Genomic DNA, 21,440 nt, shown 5'->3' with positions numbered 1-21,440 from the left:
TATATCCCTATAAACTTTGTCACGTTTGTTTATAACAACCTACACACCACCATAGAAAGCATCCTTTGTGTCAATGGATGATTTTTTTGGTACGATAGAGCAATTTGTTGCCTAAGCTACTTGTCCTCTCTTCAAAGCTTTTTCCATCCTTTAAGTAATAACTACTTTGGTGCTCCATTTTTTGATTCCCTTGAGAACTACTTCCTTTCTTTCACTATTGAATTTCAATTTGGTCAATTAGTAATTTTGTGAGCAGTCTCCTAGAGATTGCAGCCATTGCACTTAAAGCCCCATGTTAGTATTTCCGACTTCAAACACAGAAATCCATACATAATGAATGATCTCCAAGACACATTTTCAATTGTGAAATTCCATAGTTACACCGCCCTGGGAGATGGGGGGACAAGTTTCTGAGATGGGGGGACAGAGGGGCCTTGATTTGGGGATGGTGGGGGGATGACGGTGGAGGACGGGGGGGTGGCGAAAGGAGCAGGGGTATATATACTATACATATGGTATTTAAAATGCTAGTTATGAAAAGATGTACTACAATTATACAATATAAGATACAAAGATGTAAAAAACTTAAACATTGAACATTGCATTGAAGTTTTCAATTGGAAAATCATGATTCATGATCAAATGACAAACAAACAATGAACATTGAACATCAATAAATAATAAATATTAGTCTATATATTAGTCTTCAGCTCAATAGTATGAGTATCTAGATTCTACTATCTAATAGTAATCAATGATCATGAGTCATGACATAAGGATGATTACAATAAGTATCATGTGCCATGAATCATGATATCAAAATAAATATATAATGCAAAGTTCAAACAAAAACTACAAGTCTCCAAGAGTCCAAATCAAAATGTCAAATCGATGATCAATGATCATCCCCTGGAAGCTGGAAGTTGAAACTCGTCGCCATTGGAACTATCAGTCTCTCCAAGATCAAGAGCCAAAAAGGGAACACCAACTAGCCCTGTGGCTGGATCTAAAGCATCCTCCTCCTCATCAATCTGCGATGGCTCCTCAAGCTCTACATCCCATTGTGATGCTGGACTTTCCTTGTACACAGTTGTCTTGTGGTCATTGATATGCAACACACTGTGTACAACCACTAGCTTCTCTGCTTTCTGAGAGGTAAGTCTATTCCTTTTAAGAGAGTGGATGAAGCTATATGTAGACCAATTCCTCTCAATGAAGGAGACATCCCGGTGTCCCCCCACAATGAAGGAGACTCCTTCGCAGCCCCCCACACCCCTACAATTGGAGATGTCTTGCCTTCTCGGAGACAATGAAGGAGACTCCTTTGCATCCCCTCGCACCCCCACAATTGGAGACGTCTACCCATCTCGGAGACGTCTTGCTGTCTCCGGCGGCGGTGGCGCTCTAAGTGGCGCCACCTGAAATGCTGAGATGCTGTCACCTTGTCACGGGGATGTCCCCGTCTTCGAGACGGCCCAGTTTTTTGGGGGGGGGGGACGTGTCCCCAAGTTACATTGGAATAAATTCTTTGTGTGCATAGTAATGTAAACCCATTCACCACAATCACATTGAATTCCTTGAAGTTCTTAGCTACCAAGCCTCGCCTTACCATTAGTTCCTTATCTACAAAATTATATGCCCCATTATTGATCAAGATAGTGATCCGTTGGCCTGCTACTAATCTTGAATGGATGCTTGTGAGTTTTGCAGACTTACAAGAATCATCAGATTCAGCATTGGCATCGTTTGTTTCCTCATTTGACATGACTTCAATATAGTGCATCTGACCTATGCCAAGACACATTTCTGTCCTAGCTCTTAAGGTTGTTTGCAATGGACCAATAGTTGCTCCCTAGCTCTTAGGGTTCTTTGCAATGGAACAATTGTTGCTTCCTCCTGCATTTATTTTTTCTTGTCTTCATTTCTTTTTAACAGTGGCAAAAAAAAATGTGCTCTTGATTCTCCCTTTTGGAACTCCTTATGGTTTATAAAAGGACCATTAGCATAGAATTTACTTTGAGGTAAAGATGACTCTAAAGTTCGGGCCCTTTTGATTGCCTCTTGAAAAGTGTGCCGAACTGTGTCGAATAGAACCATGATCCTTTTATCAGATAGATCAACAACTTTGACAGCTGTCCTTTGAAAGTCACCTGTGCAGTGCTCCATTGCTATCTGGTGTTTTATCTGTCCCTTTTTTGAAAGTGAATTTCTGGATCAACCCTATCAGATCTTTCGATCATCCTTTGGATAAACTCTTCAAAAGTACTGATGAGACTATTCTTTTGTGTCACAATGCCATGGTACCAGGTCACCATTTATGGGCTACCCCTTCTAGATGGAGGGAAGCAAACTTGATGGTTTCTTCTTTGTATATTGAATTGAGAGATAGGTAGGTGTTGATTTTTTGGATCCAAGCATGGGATGAATAGTTTTGTGCCTAAACATTGCTGCAATTTCTTGTTAACTTGATTTTGAATTAGTTTCTTCTTGATTTGAGGATCATTTTAGAGATATATGTTGCAGAATGCAGAAGATCAGAGTTTATCCCGATCTTTTTGCTTCAAGGCGTTGTATTTGACATGAAGGGCTGAAAACTCAAGTAGTATCTCTGTTAGCTCTCCCCTTGATGTATCTGATTTCTTTTGAAGGAATGTAGGCTAGAAGGTATCAAGTGAGGAATCAATTGTTTGGGTTAATGTTTGAGGTACTTCCTCTCCGAGTAGGTGATTCCATAGTTGGAAAACTCGGACATTGCAAACGAAAAAATTGGACTTGGACATGGACTTGGAAAAGATTCGGGAAAGGACCCGACAAAAGAAAAAAACATAGTTCTACAAAAAAACAAAAACAAATTAACGCATTTAGAGAACATAAGAGCCACAATTAAAACATCACACATGTCATATCAATCTCAAATGTTCAATATTTGAAACTTCATCGTAGTTTTAAACTTTAAAATGTATAACAACAACATAATTTTATAAATGTTTACAAAATTACATATATAATGATATGTCCAAATGTAAAAAACAGAAAACTAAAGACTGCATCTTCCTCTTCCTTCTCCTAATATAATCTAATTTTTCAGGCCTTGAACTAGTAGGTGTTGAGGCATCTAAACAGGAATTAATTCTTCTTCTTCAACATCAAAGTCCCCTTCTTGTCATCCTCCTCATCAAAATCATCCAATGCTGCTTCTTTTGCTTCTTTGCTACTCCTCTATCTGATTCTACAAGATCTTCAGTAAGTAGGACATCATCGCCATCTTCTTGTTCACTGATGGTCCAATTGCTTTATGGATCAATTTTGTCCAAGTCAATGGACTCATGTGAAACACCCTCCACCTTCTAGTGTGAAGGCAAAGGTTGTACCAAACGAAGACAAGATCATTGAGTTTCTTTAGGGCGAATGCTCTTCTCTTCTTTGTGTGAATGTTCTCAAATAAACTACAATACCAGTCACACCTAGAAGCACTACATGTCTGGACAAAATGCAGATGGCTATCATTTGAAGATTAGGCATGCTGACAACAGAATTCTGTCACCATATTTCTACAAAAAAACATTTAGAAGTATTAGAAATTTAGAATTGAGTAAAAATTCAAGTTTGTAGCAATCATAATCAAGTTTCTATTTTTTTTCTAGTATCGAGCAAAATATTTAACCAAGTTTTTGTCTCCTATCAATTGCTTGTTGTGAAGAGAAGTGGTGTCCCCTTTGCACCCTTGTAGATCTTGAACAGTGAACATTTCCAAATTCATAAATAAGATATATAGCAAATATCTGATCTCACCTCCAACTCATTAAGAACCTTGTCTCTCAAGTCAGGATCAGGAGCCATCTTATGAATGCATGAAACAAGACCATCTCATTAGCCCTAAATGAATCAGAGAAGTATAGTCTTGGGTTCAAGAAGTATGCCAAGGCATGTATTAGTTAGTGGATTTGGTTTGACAACCTACGATTAATGATAAGCAAAGGATTTCATATTTTTTTAAATTTCCACCACAGTAATGTTAAAATGGCCTCTTTGGCCCTATCCATTGTTGTGATGTGGAGCTTAATCAGACTTGGAGGTTAATTTTCCCCCTTCATTCAACGTGTTTCCCCCCTAGATTATTATTGCAAGGGTTTGGGGGCAGCGCCCCTTGTGGGGTCTTGGGGCAACACCCCAGGTGCGCTCCTTGTCGTAGTACAGGGTGGGGTTGAGGGGCAATGCCCCCGTGGGGGTTTTGGGTGGCAATGCCCCCAAAGCCAAAAATGAATTTACTATTGTCAAAGGTGTTGGCTGCTATTTTTCTATTGGACGACTTATTCTAGCTCCAATTTTGTACGCGGCAAAAGCTTGTATAAATTGGCTTAGGGTTAGGGATTTCATAATGTATGGTGATATTGTAGCTTCTTGTGGCAGTATTGAGCTGTAAGGTATTGTGGATTGCAATCACTAGATAATAATAATATTGGACTTGTTATTGGTGGACGTAGCCCAGGGATTGGGTGAACCACGTTAAATCCTTGTGTCTTGTGCTCTCTTCTGTGCGATTTATTATTTTCTGATATTGGTTATATTTGCATGTAATTGTTATTTCTGTCCGTGGTTAATCCTAACATCCATGGCCTCCTAAATGAAACACAGTGGGTCCTCTTCATCCACCATATGAAGAACCCTTACCAAAGGTTCTGTCATCTAAAAGATGTAAATTATTACAAGATTAACACCTAAAACAAAAACAACAAGTAGATTATCTTTTGTAAAGTTCATACTTGTGTTGTTACTTACCTTGATCAACTCGTCTCTACTTTTTCTAAACCCATAATTAAAAACAACACTATCTTCTCTTTCTTTAGGTTTTATGGAGTATGTAGACTCTAGCCTAGCATTAGATACAAACATCTTCTTAAGATGAGTAATGGCACCAAGAATGCTTTACGATACGAGGAAATGGATAGCAAATTGTGTCACTCCTGGTTGAACAAGTTCCTTGCCATTTGTGTGTTTTCTCATTAAAGAGAGGACCCAAGTATGCTTGTAGATGAATTTGGTGACACTTTTAGCATCTCCAACCACCCTTTCACCCATCCAATCTTCCCAATGCCCATAAAAATTCTACTTACAACTACATATGCAACTGTGCTGTGTGTGATAATTTGGACAATATTCTCATCTCTAACATCGTTGATCACCCCATCTAACAAATTGTAGTCTCAATGTTTTTTATTTCATTTGAGGCATCTATAGACTTGAGTATTACCATTGTACCATTAGAAGCCAACAAGAAGTTGAGGAGAGTCCTATTCCATCTGTCCCCATCCATCAGATAAGATGGTGCATCCTTTTCTCCAATTTCTTTTTTGATCATCAACCACAACCTTGTTAATGTTTAGCATCAGAAGAAGCAAAACATGGATTACTTGATATACTGAAAATTACTGCTGATTCCATAAATCACATGGATATAAGCATATATATATATATGCCTACATCCTTTTAATATTAGATGGATTATTGGCAATACTGTGATCAAGTTTCATTGATTATCTGCAGCCTTCATTATGATCGGGCTCCTTTATTATCGGGAGACAACTCATTATTGTGCCATGTTATATTGTTGTTATCGGGCACATATATATTAAGGTTGTTTGTTATCATTGTAAACGAACATGACTCTTCAGAGTCATGTCCTCTACTCACATATATATATGAGCACTTTGCCGCAAGGAAAGCAATTAATCCGCAACATTTAAATTACCTGCAATCAATAAATAATATTGTATAAACATTGCTCACTGTTGTTATTATTATTTCATCAGTTATACAGCACTTTAGTTGTTTCAATTACAGTTTGAAGAAGGAAGATAATACTGTGATCGCTGCCAAAAGAAAAGTAAATACATTCTACATTATTCAAGTAAGATATTCTCTGCAAGCATTTATTTTGTAATTGTTTTATCTATCAGAGATCCACAATAATTAACATGGTATTGGAGCTATACTGATAGGAAATTTTTTGCAAAGTATTCATTCTAATCTAAATTTTAAAAGTTAAAGAAAGAGGTTTTAAAATCAAAGCATTAAAATGGTGAATCACGTAAGAATAGAAGATAGGCTAGATGGAGCATCAAACTTCTCATCTTGGAAAATCAGATTATTAATGGTGCTAAGAGAAATGGAATTAGAAAAATACATTGAATCAAATTTACCCATGCCTGAAAGTGAATTTGAGAAAGTAACATGGAAAAGGCATAATAATAAAACAATGAAGATCATTATAGATTCAGTAAATGATCATATACTTCCATCTATAGCTAATCTTCAAACTGCATTTGAAATGTTCTCCATTCAAAATACATTTGAAATCAACAATACAAGTAGATTATTAACTTTAAAACAAGATCTACTTTATATAAAGATGAAAAGTGGAGAATCCATAACCTCATATTTCTTAAGAATTACTGAATTAAAAGATCAACTTGTAACTATGAAAAACCAAGTGGATGATAAGGAACTAAGCATGATTACTCTCAGAGGTCTTCCTTTGTCATGGGAAACCTTCATTTGAGGTTTAAGTTCATGACCCGAACTTCCGAAATTTGATCAATTAAAGAATGAATGCACTCAAGAGGAGTCTAGACTAGCGTCCAGAGGACTAAGTTCAAATCAAGAGGGAGACATCCAAGCACTATACACCAAATCAAATAAGAAAAGAAAGTTTAAGAATAACAAGAAGGATTCCAACAAAAATCACAAATCTTACAAACAATGTGACTGGTCCAAAGTTAGACGTTTTAAATGTGATAAGCTTGGTCACTCTTATTATGTATGTCCAGAAAAGCAGAAAATTCAAGCAGTTTTAGCAGAAGTTAAAGAAGAAAATGTTGAGAAAGTGGATTAAGAAAATTATCCATTCCTCGTAGCCCTCTCAAGCGAGTTAAACACTAATCACAATACTTAGATCATAGATAGTGGAGCTTTTCGTCACATCACCGGATTTAAGGATAAGTTTGAAACCTTCTCAAATTATGAATCAGAAGAAGTAACCATTGGAGATAATTCCTCTCATCCAATTAAAGGAATTGGTTCTTGTTCTGTACAACTGAATTTTGGAATCACACTTCAACTCAAGAATGTTCTATATGTAGTAGGGATCAAAAGAAATCTTGTCTCCATCTCCAAACTTGTTGATCAAGAGTACAAAATTGCATTTCAAGAAGATAGAGTTCTATCTTGGCCTAAGAACTTAACTATTAAGAAAGCCATCTCCATTGGAGTTAGAGATGGAAGTCTTTATAAGCTTTTTAATAACCAAAATCCTAATTTAAACTTAACCCTTAGTAATGATAAGTCAAATTTCTCTGAAATCTCGCATAGTAGACTAGGTCATCTTAACTTTCGGGCCTTATCATCTATAGGGAAAATTGTAAAAGATCTACCTAATCTAAAAGCAGATCATTCAAGTATTTGTAAAGGGTGTGCATTAGGTAAAAATACTAAACATTCCTTCCCCAAAAGTGATCATAAATCTAAATCCATTCTTGAATTGATTCATATAGATCATTGTGGTCCTATGTCAGTCCCCTCTCTTAATGGGTGTTTTTATAATTTTCATTGATGATTACTCTAGGAGAACCTGGATCTATTTTCTGAAACAAAAGGAGTCATCTGAGGTCTTATCCAAGTTTAAAGAGTTTAAAGCCTTAGTTGAAAATCAATCAGGTCAAAAGATCAAAACCGTAATGTCTGACAATGGAGGTGAATACATATCTGATATCTTTAAAAACTTATGTATTTCTGTTGGAATTAAGAGGGAGTTTTCTGTACCACTTTATAATTCTCAACAGAATGGAATAGCTGAAAGGAAAAATAGATCTATTGTTGAATTAGCCAGAGCCATGTTACATGATCAAAAACTTCATTACTCATTTTGGGTTGAAGCATCTAATACTGCTGTCTACATACAAAATTGATGCCCTCACTCCATATTAGAAAATACCACCCAAAAAAAAGTATTTACAGGGATTAAACCAGATTTAAGCCACCTGAGAATATTCGGATGTCTAGTCTATATTCACATACCAAAAGAGAAAAGAACAAAATTGGAGCCTTCTGGGAAAAAGGAAATATTCATTGGATATAGTGAAACTACAAAAGGATACGGGATCTACATTCCTAGGCAAAGGACAATTGAAATTAGCAGAGATGTAATATTTGAAGAAGACACAGCCTATAAAATTTCTAGTAATAGTGATGAATCTATTTCTGAAGAAGATCAACCCATAGAAATTGAGAGGGAGGATGATTTTGACTTTTCTTCCATGTCTAATCATATAGAACCTGAAAACATCAACAATAACAATAAAAAGAGACCTCTTTGGGCTAGAAAAATGTTAGAAGAAAATCAAGTTGAACCAGATGAAGTAATTCAGGAAAGCAAAAGGACCAGAAATCAATCTTGTTATGTTGCATTAATATTTGAACTCATAAAATTTGAACCTACTAATGTTGAAGAAGCACTTTCACATCAATCATGGAAGGAAGCAATGATTGAGGAATATAACTCTATATTGAAGAATGACATATGGGTTGTTGTACCAAGACCTAAGAACAAATCAGTTATCTCTTCCAAATGGTTATTCAAGATTAAACATGCTTTAGATGGTAGTATTAAAAAATACAAGACAAGATTTGTAGCCCGAGGTTTCTCTCAGAAAGAAGGTATTGATTATGAAGAAACCTTTACCCCTGTTGCAAGGTACATTTCAGTTAGAACAATCCTAGCAATTGCAGCATCTAAAGGATGGAAAGTACATACAGATGGATGTCAAAACAACATTTCTCAATGGCAAGATTGAAGAAGAAGTTTACATTAAACAACCAGAAGGGTTCAATACTTATGACAGCAAGACTCATGTTTGTAAATTAAAGAAAGCACTTTATGGACTCAAATAGGCTCCCAGAGCCTGGTATGAAAGAATAGATAATCATCTATTGAAATTAGGATATGCCAAAAATGAAGCTGACCCAAATTTGTACTTCGAAACTAAAGGTGATGATATGATTATTCTTGTATTATATGTTGATGATTTGCTAATTACAGGTGAGAAACATCTCATAAAAAAATGTAAGCAAGAACTCACTGCAGAATTTGAAATGAAAGACTTAGGGTTACTTCACTACTTTCTGGGATTAAAAGTCTGGCAACAAGAGAACTGTATTATACTAAATCAGGGAAAATATACAATTGATATCTTAACCAAATTTGGAATGATGGAATGTAAATCGGTTGCTACTCCTATGGAAATAAATCTACACAAATTAAAAGATGATATGAACAAATCTGAGGCTGTAGATTCTACTTACTACAGACAAATTATTGGATCCTTGATGTATTTGGTCAATACTCGTCCTAACATATGCTATGCAACTCACACCTTGAGTCAGTTTATGTGTGCTCCTAAGAAGATACATTTACTTGCAGCTAAATACATATTGAGATATCTAAAGGGTACTATTGGAATGGGAATCAAATATGACAAAGTCAACATTGAACTACTTAGATATTTAGATTCTGATTGGGCTGGAAGCTTTGTTGAGCGGAAGAGTACTTGAGGATATTGTTTCGGTTTTGGATCTGGTATGATTTCTTGGTCTAGTCGGAAACAAACTTCAGTAGCATTGAATTCCACCGAAGCTGAGTACATTACGTCTTCCTTGGGTGCTAGAGAAGTAGTATGGCTACAAAAGTTGCTATTAGATCTCTTCAAAAGACATTTGAAGCCCACTGTGATTTATTGTGATAATCAAAGTTGTACTAAGCTTTCTTCTAATCCAGTATTTCACAACCGCTCCAAACATATTGAAATTCCATTTCATTATATTAGAGATATGGTGAATTGAGGAGTTATTCAATTGGAATACATATGTACAAATGAGTAAACAATTGATATCCTTACCAAGCCTCTTGCTAAAGTGAAACTGAAATACTTTAGAGAAAAACTTGGTATGATTAATTGTAATGATAAATTTTTGAAATAAAATATTTATTTCATTTAAGTTTATACTTCTATTGGTTACTTAGTAGCATTTGATATGTAATGAAAGGTGACGATCTTTCATGGACATATTTATTTGAAGGAAATTATTTACAAGGTGACGATCTTGTAAATAATAAACTTGTGTGTGTATTATATGAGCATCTCTAGACATTGCTTAAGTGCAAGTAGAGATTATATGGGCATCTCGAGACATTGCTTAAGTGCAAGTAGAGATTATATGTGCAACTCTAGACATTGCTTAAGTGCAAGTAGAGATTATGAGTGTAGTATCATGGACATCTCTAGACATTGCTTAAGTGCAAGTAGAGATCATTTACTGTTCATATTGTGTTGATTATATGATGATTCTGACTTATTGATGTTTTACTTCTCCCTTGCTAAAGAGGGAGTGTTAATGTTTAGCGTTAGAAGAAGCAAAACATGGATTACTTGATATACTGAAAATTACTGCTGACTCCATAAATCACATGGATATAAGCATATATATATGTATATATATTAATATACATATACATATATATATATACCTACGTCCTTGTAATATTATATGGATTATCAGCAATACTGTGATCAAGTTTCATTGATTATCGGCAGCCTTCATTGTGATCGGGCTCCTTTATTATTGGGAGACAACTCATTATCGTGCCATGTTATATTGTTGTTATTGGGCACATATATATTAAGGTTGTTTGTTATTGTTGTAAACGAACATGTCTCTGAAGAGGCATGTCTCTACATGGCCCTTGGGCCACGTAGAGACATGACTCTTCGGAGTCATGTCCTTTACTCATATATATATATATGGGCCACGTAGAGACATGACTCTTCGGAGTCATGTCCTTTACTCATATATATATATATGAGCACTCTGCCACAGGGAAAGCAATTAATCCACAGCATTCAAAGTACCTACAGTCAATAAATAATATTGTATAAACATTGCTCACTGTTGTTATTATTATTTCATCAGTTATACAGCACTTCAGTTGTTACAGTTACAGTTTGAAGAAGGAAGATAATACTGTGATCTCTGCCAAAAGAAATGTAAATACATTCTGCATTATTCAAGTAAGATATTCTCTGCAAGCATTTATTTTGTAATTGTTTTATCTATCAGAGATCCACAATAATTAACAAACCTATGTATTCATCACGGATTTCTCTAGCAATGGCCCACTGAAATGAAATATTTAGTTGTTGGTGCCTTAAACCTCTTGCCTGCAACTGTAAATGCAGTAACCAAACCTTCCCAATATGGGCTGTTAGCTGCATTGAAAGGCAAATTGTTGTAGTATCAAAAATTTCCTACTACCATCACTGCTTGCTCATGTGTTTCTTTATTCTATCTATCCCATAACTTCAAGTGAAGGTTGTGCTCTTGGAAAATTGTGCAGAACAAAGAAATCTGGGTTTGATGTAAGAGGATTCCGAGACTCACTAATCTTAACCCATTGTCAACACTAGATGAATTTAGTCGATAGATGCTTGCACTTCTGCGAGTGTGATCAAGGGAAGCTGAAGTGGGCGCATTCAAATTCATTGCAGTTATCATGGCTTCTTTTGTATTTTTCCCTTTCTTCTTTTTGCAATTCATATTCAGCAAGAAGGGCCTTCATTTGTCTAATAATCTCCATAGTTGTTTTTGGGCAACCTTCCACATTTTGCCTAGGTATTTTTGTAAGATGGTGTTTTAATCTGTTCACTCCACCTATCATCCATTGGCCACATTTTGTGCGAGTCTCTTTTTGTCTCTCTTTATTCTATAGTTCTATGCCTCATCTTTTTTCCTTCCATATTTTTGGGCTGCCTTTCTAGTTGAAGTTGACACTGCTGTTATACTATGAAAAACACAAAAAAAACAATATCAACAAAAACGGTTGATAAAGAATCATTTGATAAAAATTGTATTAAAAAACAAGATAAAAATGCAAGGAAATAAGTTTAAAAGGGAAAGGAAAACTTTTTGCCAGCATTTCTCCTTGCTTTTCAAGATTTTCTTGATTTATAATAGATTGAAATGACGAGACGAAAAAATCCTTTACCTGGACCTCTTTGATAATGTTCCAGGTAGCTGTGATAGAGATGATTTTACCTGTGATGGTTGCGCAATCTTCCTTCTAGTTGATATCTTTGCTTTCAGATTTTGGTTATGCTGGGCCATCTCTTCATATTTTTTACCCTCATGAGTTTGTATTGATGTGTTTGTTTACATGGTATCCATCTCTCACGAGCAAGAAAGGTCTTCACAATGGTATATGGATGGACTTTATTTGTATCTATTGTCAGGCTGTATGGCATGATGCTTCTTTTCGTCTTCTCATTAAGTTAACAATAAAAGAAAATGGAAGAGTATCATTCTTGCGTAGCAGCGGAAATTCAAAGAGTCCCCCGTATTGTCTGTGTACATGGCTATCGTGGCATAAAGGGCTCAGCTCTTCACCATCATTGAATATGTAGAGACCTTCGGCTTATGTTGAACCATTTCTTTTAGTGCTTCGAGTTGTGCAATTATCATCATGAAAGGGACACGATGCTTTACTGAATTGGATGATGAAGACTCGCCGACTTGTGACTGTCGTGACAGGTCATCACTGGAGGATTGATTGGACGGGTTATACCGGAGGATTCAATTTGCCTAGTATTTGTTATTGCCATCAATTCTTGAGGTGTGACGACAATGACCTTTTACATTCATCAGGAGATATTCTGTGTAATAAAGCTGCATATATGTCGTTAATTATTTTGTATTTGCAAGATACTTGAAAAGTCTTGATTCTGTATCAGCGTCAATCAGTGATGTCTGCTCTATGTTAGAAAAGACATTCGTATCATATTCATGCTCAGTGTATTAGCAGAACCGTATATGTATTGAGTCTATGTTAATTATTGTTAGTTGGACAGCTGTTATTTTTGACCCGGAAATAGCAGCACTATTTATGGGTAGCTTGGACAGCTGTTCGTCCTTATCTATGAATAGCGGTTGTATTTATGGGTGGTTTGGACAGCTGTTTGTCCACTTGCCAAAAATTAGTAAATGGTTATTATTTACTAATTTTAGAGATTCCCTTTTGGACACCTTGCAACCAATTCTATTATTGGCTGTCGAGTTGTCTTAATCTCAGCCGTTGGTTAGATTTAATCTCGGTCGTTGGTTTACCAACGAGAGTAGTATAAAAAGGGGTCTAGGGTGCATTTGGAGAAAAAAGGAGAAGAAGCGTTTTGGAGAAGCAGTTTGCAGTGTTAGCAAACAGTCTTGCAGTGTTAGCAAGGGCGCAGTGTTAGCGCAGGAATAGCAGTGAGAAATATCAGCGGGAGAAATTAGGAGGTTGTCGGAGTTCTGCCAGTGTGAGGCAAGGAATTTTGTATCTCTTGATTTGCTGAAGTTTAATATAATTTCTCATCTGTAGAACTGGTTTTCCCTTAGGGGTTTTTCCAGGGACAATTTGTCCAAAAATATTGTGTTGATTCCGTTGCGCATTTCTTTCCATATTTTAAGTGAAGTTGTAGTTGTGTTATTTTTCGATATTAGCTGAGAATTTGTTTTCAGCAGTTTAATAATCATTTGTGATAGGAGATTAATAATCAGTGACTGCAATAGTTTGATTTTTTCACATGGTATCAGAGCATTGTTAAGGGTAGAAGAGTTTTGCCCTAGGAAAGAAATTTTGATCTCTTTAGATTTATTATTGCTTTAAACCCTTGAGATGGCTTCAGCTGGTTTGAGAGATCAGGATAGATTGGATGGTGCCTCAAATTTTGGTGTCTGGAAGGCCAGAATTTCCATATTGTTGGAAGAGAATGGTATCAAGGATTATGCTACCAGTGGTGTACCTGTACCAACGGATGCAACACAGCTTGCAGCATATAGGAAGGACGATGCCAAAGCTAGGAGGATTATCCTTGATGGTGTCAAGGATCATATTGTTCCACATATCTCGGAGCTAGATACAGCAAAGAAGATGTGGGACGCCATTCTAAATCTGTACCAGAATGCTACCACTAACAGGAAGTTGATTCTCAGAGAGAAGCTAAAGAATACCCGGATGAATCAGGGAGAAGACGTCACAAGTTACCTCACCAGGCTCAGACTTGTCAAGGATGAGTTAGCAGCTGTTGGAGATAGCTCTAGTGATGATGAGCTAGTGAGAATAGCCCTAAATGGGTTTACTAAACAATGGAGTGTCTTTGTTCAAGTTGTCAGTGGACGAGATACTTTACCGAGTTGGGATCGACTATGGACTGATTTCACTCAGGAGGAGTTTAGACTAAGTCTTGTCAATGGGGCCAACAAGAGTCAGAAAAATGAGGTGGAACAAGAGAACATTGCCCTAGCGGGTAAAGGGAAAGCAAAGAAGGGATCTAGCAAAGGATCAAATTCACAAAGTGAAAAGAAGAAGGACTTTTCTAAGGTCAAGTGCTTTGGATGTCACGAGTTTGGCCACTATGTCAGTGATTGCCTAGAGAGGAAAAAGGGTAAGAAGCAGGTAGCAGCTTCAGCAAGTGCAGAAGAACTCTCCAGCAGAATGGAAGATGAGTTTGCACTCATAGCTTGTATGGTTAGCTCAACCTCACAGTGTGTTTGGTATATAGATAGTGGGGCGTCATTTCATATGACAGGAGTTAGAGAGTACTTCTCCAGTTACAAGGAGGAGGACACCAACATCCAGATTTCTATGGGAAACTTGTCCAAACTCAACCCTTTTGGGAAAGGGACTGTTCAGTTTCAGAGGGAGAATGGAAAGATAATTCCTCTTCATGATGTGTTATATGTGCCGGGCTTAGGTATGAATTTGATTTCTGTATCTGTTCTTCAAGATAGGGGGTATAATGTACTCTTTAGAGGGACACATGTGTTGATTAAGCACAAGGATTGGAAATCACCCATAACTATTGGAGTTAGGAGTGGTCGCCTTTATAGATTGCAATTTGATACTCCTAAGGCACTTATGAGCAACAATAATCCTAGAGATCTTGGAGAGCTATGGCATAGGAGGTTGGGCCATATTCATCATGGAGCACTTAGATTGCTTCGTGAGACCGTGACAGGTGTTCCAGAGGTGAGCTCAGAGCATGACGATGTATGTAAGGGATGTGTGTTGGGGAAGTTTGCGAAAGCATCTTTTCCAAGGAGTGACACCAGATCTAAGGGTGTTCTTGATCTAGTACATTCAGATGTTTGTGGACCGATGTCAACGAAATCTCTCAGAGGATATGAGTACTATGTTACTTTTATTGATGACTTCTCTAGAAAGACCTGGATATACTTCTTGAAGACTAAAGATGAGGTTTTCAGTCGATTCCAAGAGTTCAAGGCTCTTGTGGAGAACTCGACAAGAAAGAAGATAAAGGTTCTTCGGTCAGACAATGGAGGCGAGTACAAAGGAAATGTCTTCCAAGAGTTCTGCACCAGAGAAGGAATCAAGAGAGAATGGACTGTTCCTTACAATCCACAGCAGAATGGAGTTGCTGAGAGGAAGAACCGTTCTATATCGGAGGCAGCAAGAGCTATGCTACATGACCAGGACATGCCCCGTTACTTATGGGCAGAGGCGTGTAATACAGCAGTCTACATTCAGAATAGAGTTCCACACAAGGTGCTAGGGAAGATGACACCAGAGGAGGCTTTCACAGGGAAGAAGCCAGATGTTAGTCACTTCAGGATATTCGGGAGTTTGGCATATTGTCATATTCCTGGAGATACACGTACAAAGTTAGATCAGACTGCAGAGAGGGGGTACTTTGTTGGGTACAGTGAGACCTCAAAGGCATACAGGATTTTCATTCCAGGGACTAAAAGAGTTATTGTCAGACGGGATGTCAAGTTCATGGAGGACAAGGCATTCAAGAGATCCAGAGATTTGCCAGCAGATGATCAGAGTGAGCAGCCAACAGAAGCTCCAAGACCAAGTCAAGGGCATCAAAGCTCAAGTACAGTTACCAGTACGAGTGTAGACTCAGTTAGTGAAGATTCACAGAGTATGGAGCAACAGGTGCAACAGGAAATGCATTTGGAAGACTTAGAGGTTGACATTTCATCCTCTACAGTTGGCAGCAGGAACCATGTGGTTCCAGATACACAAAGGGATACTCAGGAGTTTGTGGGAGCTCCTAGGAAGAGTACTAGACAGCGAAGACAACCAGCCAAGTTCAATGACTATGTGGCATTAGTTAGTCAGTTGGTAGATAGTGAGCCTTCTAGCTATCAGGAAGCTGCAGAACATCAGGTATGGCGAGATGCTATGGTTGAGGAATATTCTTCAATAATGCAGAATGATGTGTGGGAGGTAGTACCTAGACCAACAGATAGGGCTGTAGTTGGATCATGCTGGATCTATAAGATAAAGCACGGTGCAGATGGTAGCATCGAGAAATACAAGGCTAGGTTTGTGGCAAAGGGGTTCTCTCAGAAGGAGGGAATAGACTATGAGGAGACATTTGCTCCAGTTGCCAGGTATACTTCTATACGAGCTGTAATCTCACTTGCAGCACAAATGGGATGGCAGATCCATCAAATGGATGTCAAGACAGCATTCCTCAATGGTGAGTTGAAGGAGGAGGTATACATAGAACAACCAGAAGGCTTTGTAGCACACAGCAAAGAGACCCACATGTGCAGATTGAAGAAAGCATTGTACGGACTCAAGCAGGCTCCTAGAGCGTGGTATGAGCGCATTGATAGATACTTGCAGAAAATGGGCTTTGTGAAGAGTGAAGCAGATGCTAACCTCTACTACTTGATGGTTAGGGGTGAGATTCTCATTCTTGTTCTTTATGTGGACGACCTATTTCTTACAGGTTCACTAGGGCTCATAGTGGATTGCAAGAGGAACCTTGCAGAAGAGTTCGAGATGAAGGATTTAGGACTTATGCACTACTTTCTAGGCATGGAAGTGTGGCAGACAGATGGGGAGATTTTCCTTGGTCAAGGGAAATATTGCATTGAAATCTTGAAGAAATTCGGGATGGAGGATTGCAAAGCCATGTCTACACCCATGATCACGAATTGGAGGAAGGTAGATACATCTAAGGAGAAAGATGTAGATCCCACTTTATATAGACAGTTGATTGGTTCGCTTATGTATTTGGTCAAGACTAGACCAGATATAGCATTTGCAGTAAACTCTCTTAGTCAGTTCATGGTTGAACCAAAGAGAATGCATTGGATAGCGGCTAAGCATGTGCTACGTTACTTGTGTGGTACAGTCGAGTATGGGATCAGATATGTTCGAGGTGAAGGTATCAGGTTGATAGGCTATACTGACGCAGATTGGGCAGGAAGTACAACAGACAAAAGGAGCACTTCAGGGTGTTGTTTCAGCTTGGGATCAGGAGTTGTATCTTGGTTCAGCAGGAAGCAGAAGTCTGTGGCTCTAAGTTCAGCAGAAGCAGAATACGTAGCAGCTAGCATGGCGACATGTGAAGCTATATGGCTTCGGAAGTTGTTAGTAGCCTTGTTTGGTCAGAAGGTTGAGACTACTGTGATACATTGTGACAATCAGAGTTGCATCAAGTTGTCTGAGAATCCAGTGTTTCATGATAGGTCTAAACACATAGATATCAGATATCACTTCATCAGAGATTGTGTACAAAGGGGAGTTGTTCGACTACAATACATACCTACAGATGAGCAAGTAGCAGACATTCTGACGAAGGCTTTGGGAAAGGCCAAATTTATCTTCTTCAGAGATAAGATGGGTGTCATGCAGAACAGCTTCCTTGCTAAGAGGGAGTGTTAATTATTGTTAGTTGGACAGCTGTTATTTCTGACCCAGAAATAGCAGCACTATTTATGGGTAGCTTGGACAACTGTTCGTCCTTATCTATGAATAGCGGTTGTATTTATGGGTGGTTTGGACAGCTGTTTGTCCACTTGCCAAAAATTAGTAAATGGTTATTATTTACTAATTTTAGAGATTCACTTTTGGACACCTTGCAACCAATTCTATTATTGGCTGTCGAGTTGTCTTAATCTCAGCCATTGGTTAGATTTAATTTCGGTCGTTGGTTTACCAACGAGAGTAGTATAAAAAGGGGTCTAGGGGGCATTTGGAGAAAAAAGGAGAAGAAGCGTTTTGGAGAAGCAGTTTGCAGTGTTAGCAAACAGTCTTGCAGTGTTAGCAAGGGCGCAGTGTTAGCGCAGGAATAGCAGTGAGAAATATCAGCGGGAGAAATTAGGAGGTTGTTGGAGTTCTGCCAGTGTGAGGCAAGGAATTTTGTATCTCTTGATTTGCTGAAGTTTAATATAATTTCTCATCTGTAGAACTGGTTTTCCCTTAGGGGTTTTTCCAGGGACAATTTGTCCGAAAATATTGTGTTGATTCTGTTGCGCATTTCTTTCCATATTTTAAGTGAAGTTGCAGTTGTGTTATTTTTCGATATTAGCTGAGAATTTGTTTTCAGCAGTTTAATAATCATTTGTGATAGGAGATTAATAATCAGTGACTGCAATAGTTTGATTTTTTCACAGTCTATTCTGTGATTTGGATATCACACAGCAGTGAGATGACAATATTTCTGTGGTTCTGTGTATGCAGTGATGAGTTCCGTGGAGCATATGGTTGCAGAAACTTCTGTATGTGTTCTAGTCTTATTACTCACGATCAATAGATGATCATCTATTGCTTATGTGAGGAGATCCAAATTATTTATAGTCTGTTATTTTTTCACTGATTCTGAGACTTTCTGATTGCAGGCTTATTGTCTGTATGAAGACATCAATCGCAAGCATAAATCTTGTATTTGATTTGAGATCAAAATAAAGGACGTATCTTTTGGTGTGGCTGGGTTTTCCCCTCGAGGAGGAGGGTATTCCCAGGATAAGTTCGCATGTTCTTTTGTTATTGAGTTTCTGTATTTTGTAGAATGTTTTTCTGGCTCCTAAAACTTAACACTCTTTTGCTGCTTTGATGTTGTTTTCTCAACATCTCCAAACCCTAAAACCCTTTTTTGAGCAAGGACAAACAACAAATGAATCAAAAAGTGAGAAAATTGAAGTTAAAACATGACTGGGCATCTAGAGGCTGCAGCGAGAGTCCATTAGGACTCGTGAGTCCTGATGATGGGCTTGCCCTAGTCCATGTAAAAAACTCCCAAGTCCAATAGGGATGACTCACTTGGACTTGACTCCGGAGTCCATGTTGAGTCGACTCAGCTCACCATTGGATACCTGAGTCTGTCCGAGTCTGCAGTGAGTCCGAAGATTTTCTGAACTACAGGATAAACAAGAATTCATTCTCTTGGACCTCTTGATTAATATGCAATTTTCAAATTAATTTGAATCCCCCCAAAATACCACCCACACAGAATCCATGGCTTACACCATTTTAAAAAATGATCAAATTATTACATAACACTCATGGCCCCATAATTTGGATACTGAATTTAAATATCTATGTTATCCTATTTTCTTTTCTTTGAGCCCTCCTCGGGAAATGAAAAATGGGCTTATGGGTCAATCCGGAATCTCATGGGAAAAGGGGTCATGACATATTTCTTGGGTTCTTTCTATCCAAAAGTGTGGTCACCTTTCTTTTGTATAGCAAGTCATCCTTGCCACTTTATAAGTTGAACCAAATATGGAGGAATGATGATCGTAAAGGTTAATAAGGAGCAATGCTCTTATTAAGAAATCTCATGACTTGAATAGATGCACGTACTCACACACATATACATTTACATAGCTGCACCTATTAAATGTGTGTGTATGCACACACACACAGAGGTACATGCATATGAGATCAGAGCTCCCCTTTCAACATCATTTTTTTAGTTCCTATTTGTTTTCTATCTTCCAGTCTTTTTATTTATATGGTTCTGTATCTTTATATTATCCTTTCTTTAGTTGTTATAACACTTTCTGGCTGCAGTGTAAGAGAAAGCATGAAAATAAGTTTTCTAAAACACTTGGTGAAAATTTTCTTATAAATCTTATATTTATGTAGTGTGTTCCTGAATCACGGGGATGTGGCCCCTATGTTGCCTGTGTCTCAAGGACACAAGGTTGTGTCTCAGTTATCACCAGATGCCCTTAAAACACGGTATTTGTCTTCTACATATCAGTGATGCAGAACCCTAGATAAGGGACCCCTAAGCATCTGTCAATTGAGACAAGAAAAAGTTATTTAGAAAAGCTGTTTATGTTGATAATATTTTTTATTTTCTGGCCTTGGCGATGCTGAAATTCAAGTCATATTTGTCAGTCCCTTGTTTGGTAGGGATGTTTTTTTTCCTACTTTTATTGTGTACTCAAATTTTGAAATTTCATTTGATTTGGTGTTAAGCTTTGATTTACATTTGTTTGAGCGAACATTTCTTTTAACATATATGAATGACAGATTTTCATCAGAATTTGTTTTGGTTTATGATAACTGAATAATGGAACTTCGCATTGTGATTTCTAATATTTTTAAATTATTATGAATGCATAGTTTATCTCATCTTCCAGAAAACATTACAGGGGAAAAATTGGAAACTACTTGGACAGCAAGCCTTACAGTCATTTTCCCGATTATTGTTGTCTGACTTAGCATTGTACATTTTTAAGAAGGTGAATAATTTTTTCAAAATTGGTTGTAATATATTGCTGAGGCTATTTTGTTTGTTTTTCTTGGTCTCAATATGCAGTGACAGTTCAAGGCGAGGAGCTCGGCAGGTAATTTTTGTTTTAGATACAGGAGCGAATTCAGATAGAAATGAGGGCACAGTCAATGAAGATATTCCCAGATCAGGCCTTGGAAGTACTCGCTTGGGTAGAATAATTCAAGCTGGTGGAAGTCGTCTCTTAAATAAAATTAATGGAGCTCGAAGCAATTTTCCCATGAAAACATTTCTTCTGCTCTTAGGTTATTATACAGCAAATGCACTGGCCACAATTATAGGACAAACAGGTGATTGGGATGTTTTGGTTGCTGGCATTGCAGTAGCTGCAATTGAGGGCATTGGTATACTAATGTATAGAAATCCTATACCTATACGCAAACTACAGTCTTTAGTGGTTATGATGAATTTCTGGAAAGCAGGAGTCTGCTTGGGCCTTTTTGTAGATGCCTTTAAACTTGGGAGCTAAATGGTGCTACAGAGGTTGTCAGAATTGATTCATTCAATATTTTCAATTCTGAATCATTATTATATAATATCATAGTGTTTATTTCTTTCCTTGGGTTGTGATGAATTGTCCAGCAGTGCTTGGAAAAGGTGTTAGATGCATGTGCTTTGTCTGTCAACTGTTTCTGGGTTCCCTTTTTCTTTTTTACAACTCTTTTAATGCCTCTAAAATGCACTATTATTGTATATTAAGTTGATAAAAAGCCCAGGGTGGTCCATTAGTTATTTGATTACTTAACTTCGGTTTTTAAATAGTATTTTAAGTCAAATTAGTTTTTTATCTTA

The 21,440-nt window shown here is 37.4% G+C and overlaps 1 protein-coding gene across 1 annotated transcript in view; it reads left to right on the top strand.

The window, feature by feature from the left end:
- LOC149531568 (ycf20-like protein) overlaps positions 1-21,206 on the top strand; it is a 66,927-nt gene extending 45,721 nt beyond the window's left edge. The window contains exon 3 of the mRNA XM_089810698.1: positions 20,676-21,206. Coding sequence (XP_089666824.1) covers positions 20,676-21,117 — 442 coding nt within the window. The 3' untranslated portion in view covers positions 21,118-21,206. The remainder of the gene's footprint in view (positions 1-20,675) is intronic.
- Positions 21,207-21,440: the final 234 nt, after the last annotated feature.

This window comes from Cupressus sempervirens, chromosome 11 (assembly GCF_028749045.1).
Source record: "Cupressus sempervirens isolate cs-2001-9-10 chromosome 11, ASM2874904v1, whole genome shotgun sequence".
NCBI classification, from domain to species: domain Eukaryota; kingdom Viridiplantae; phylum Streptophyta; class Pinopsida; order Cupressales; family Cupressaceae; genus Cupressus; species Cupressus sempervirens.
The sequence above is the reverse complement of the archived record's forward strand: the minus strand, read 5'-3'. Positions and strand labels throughout refer to the sequence as shown.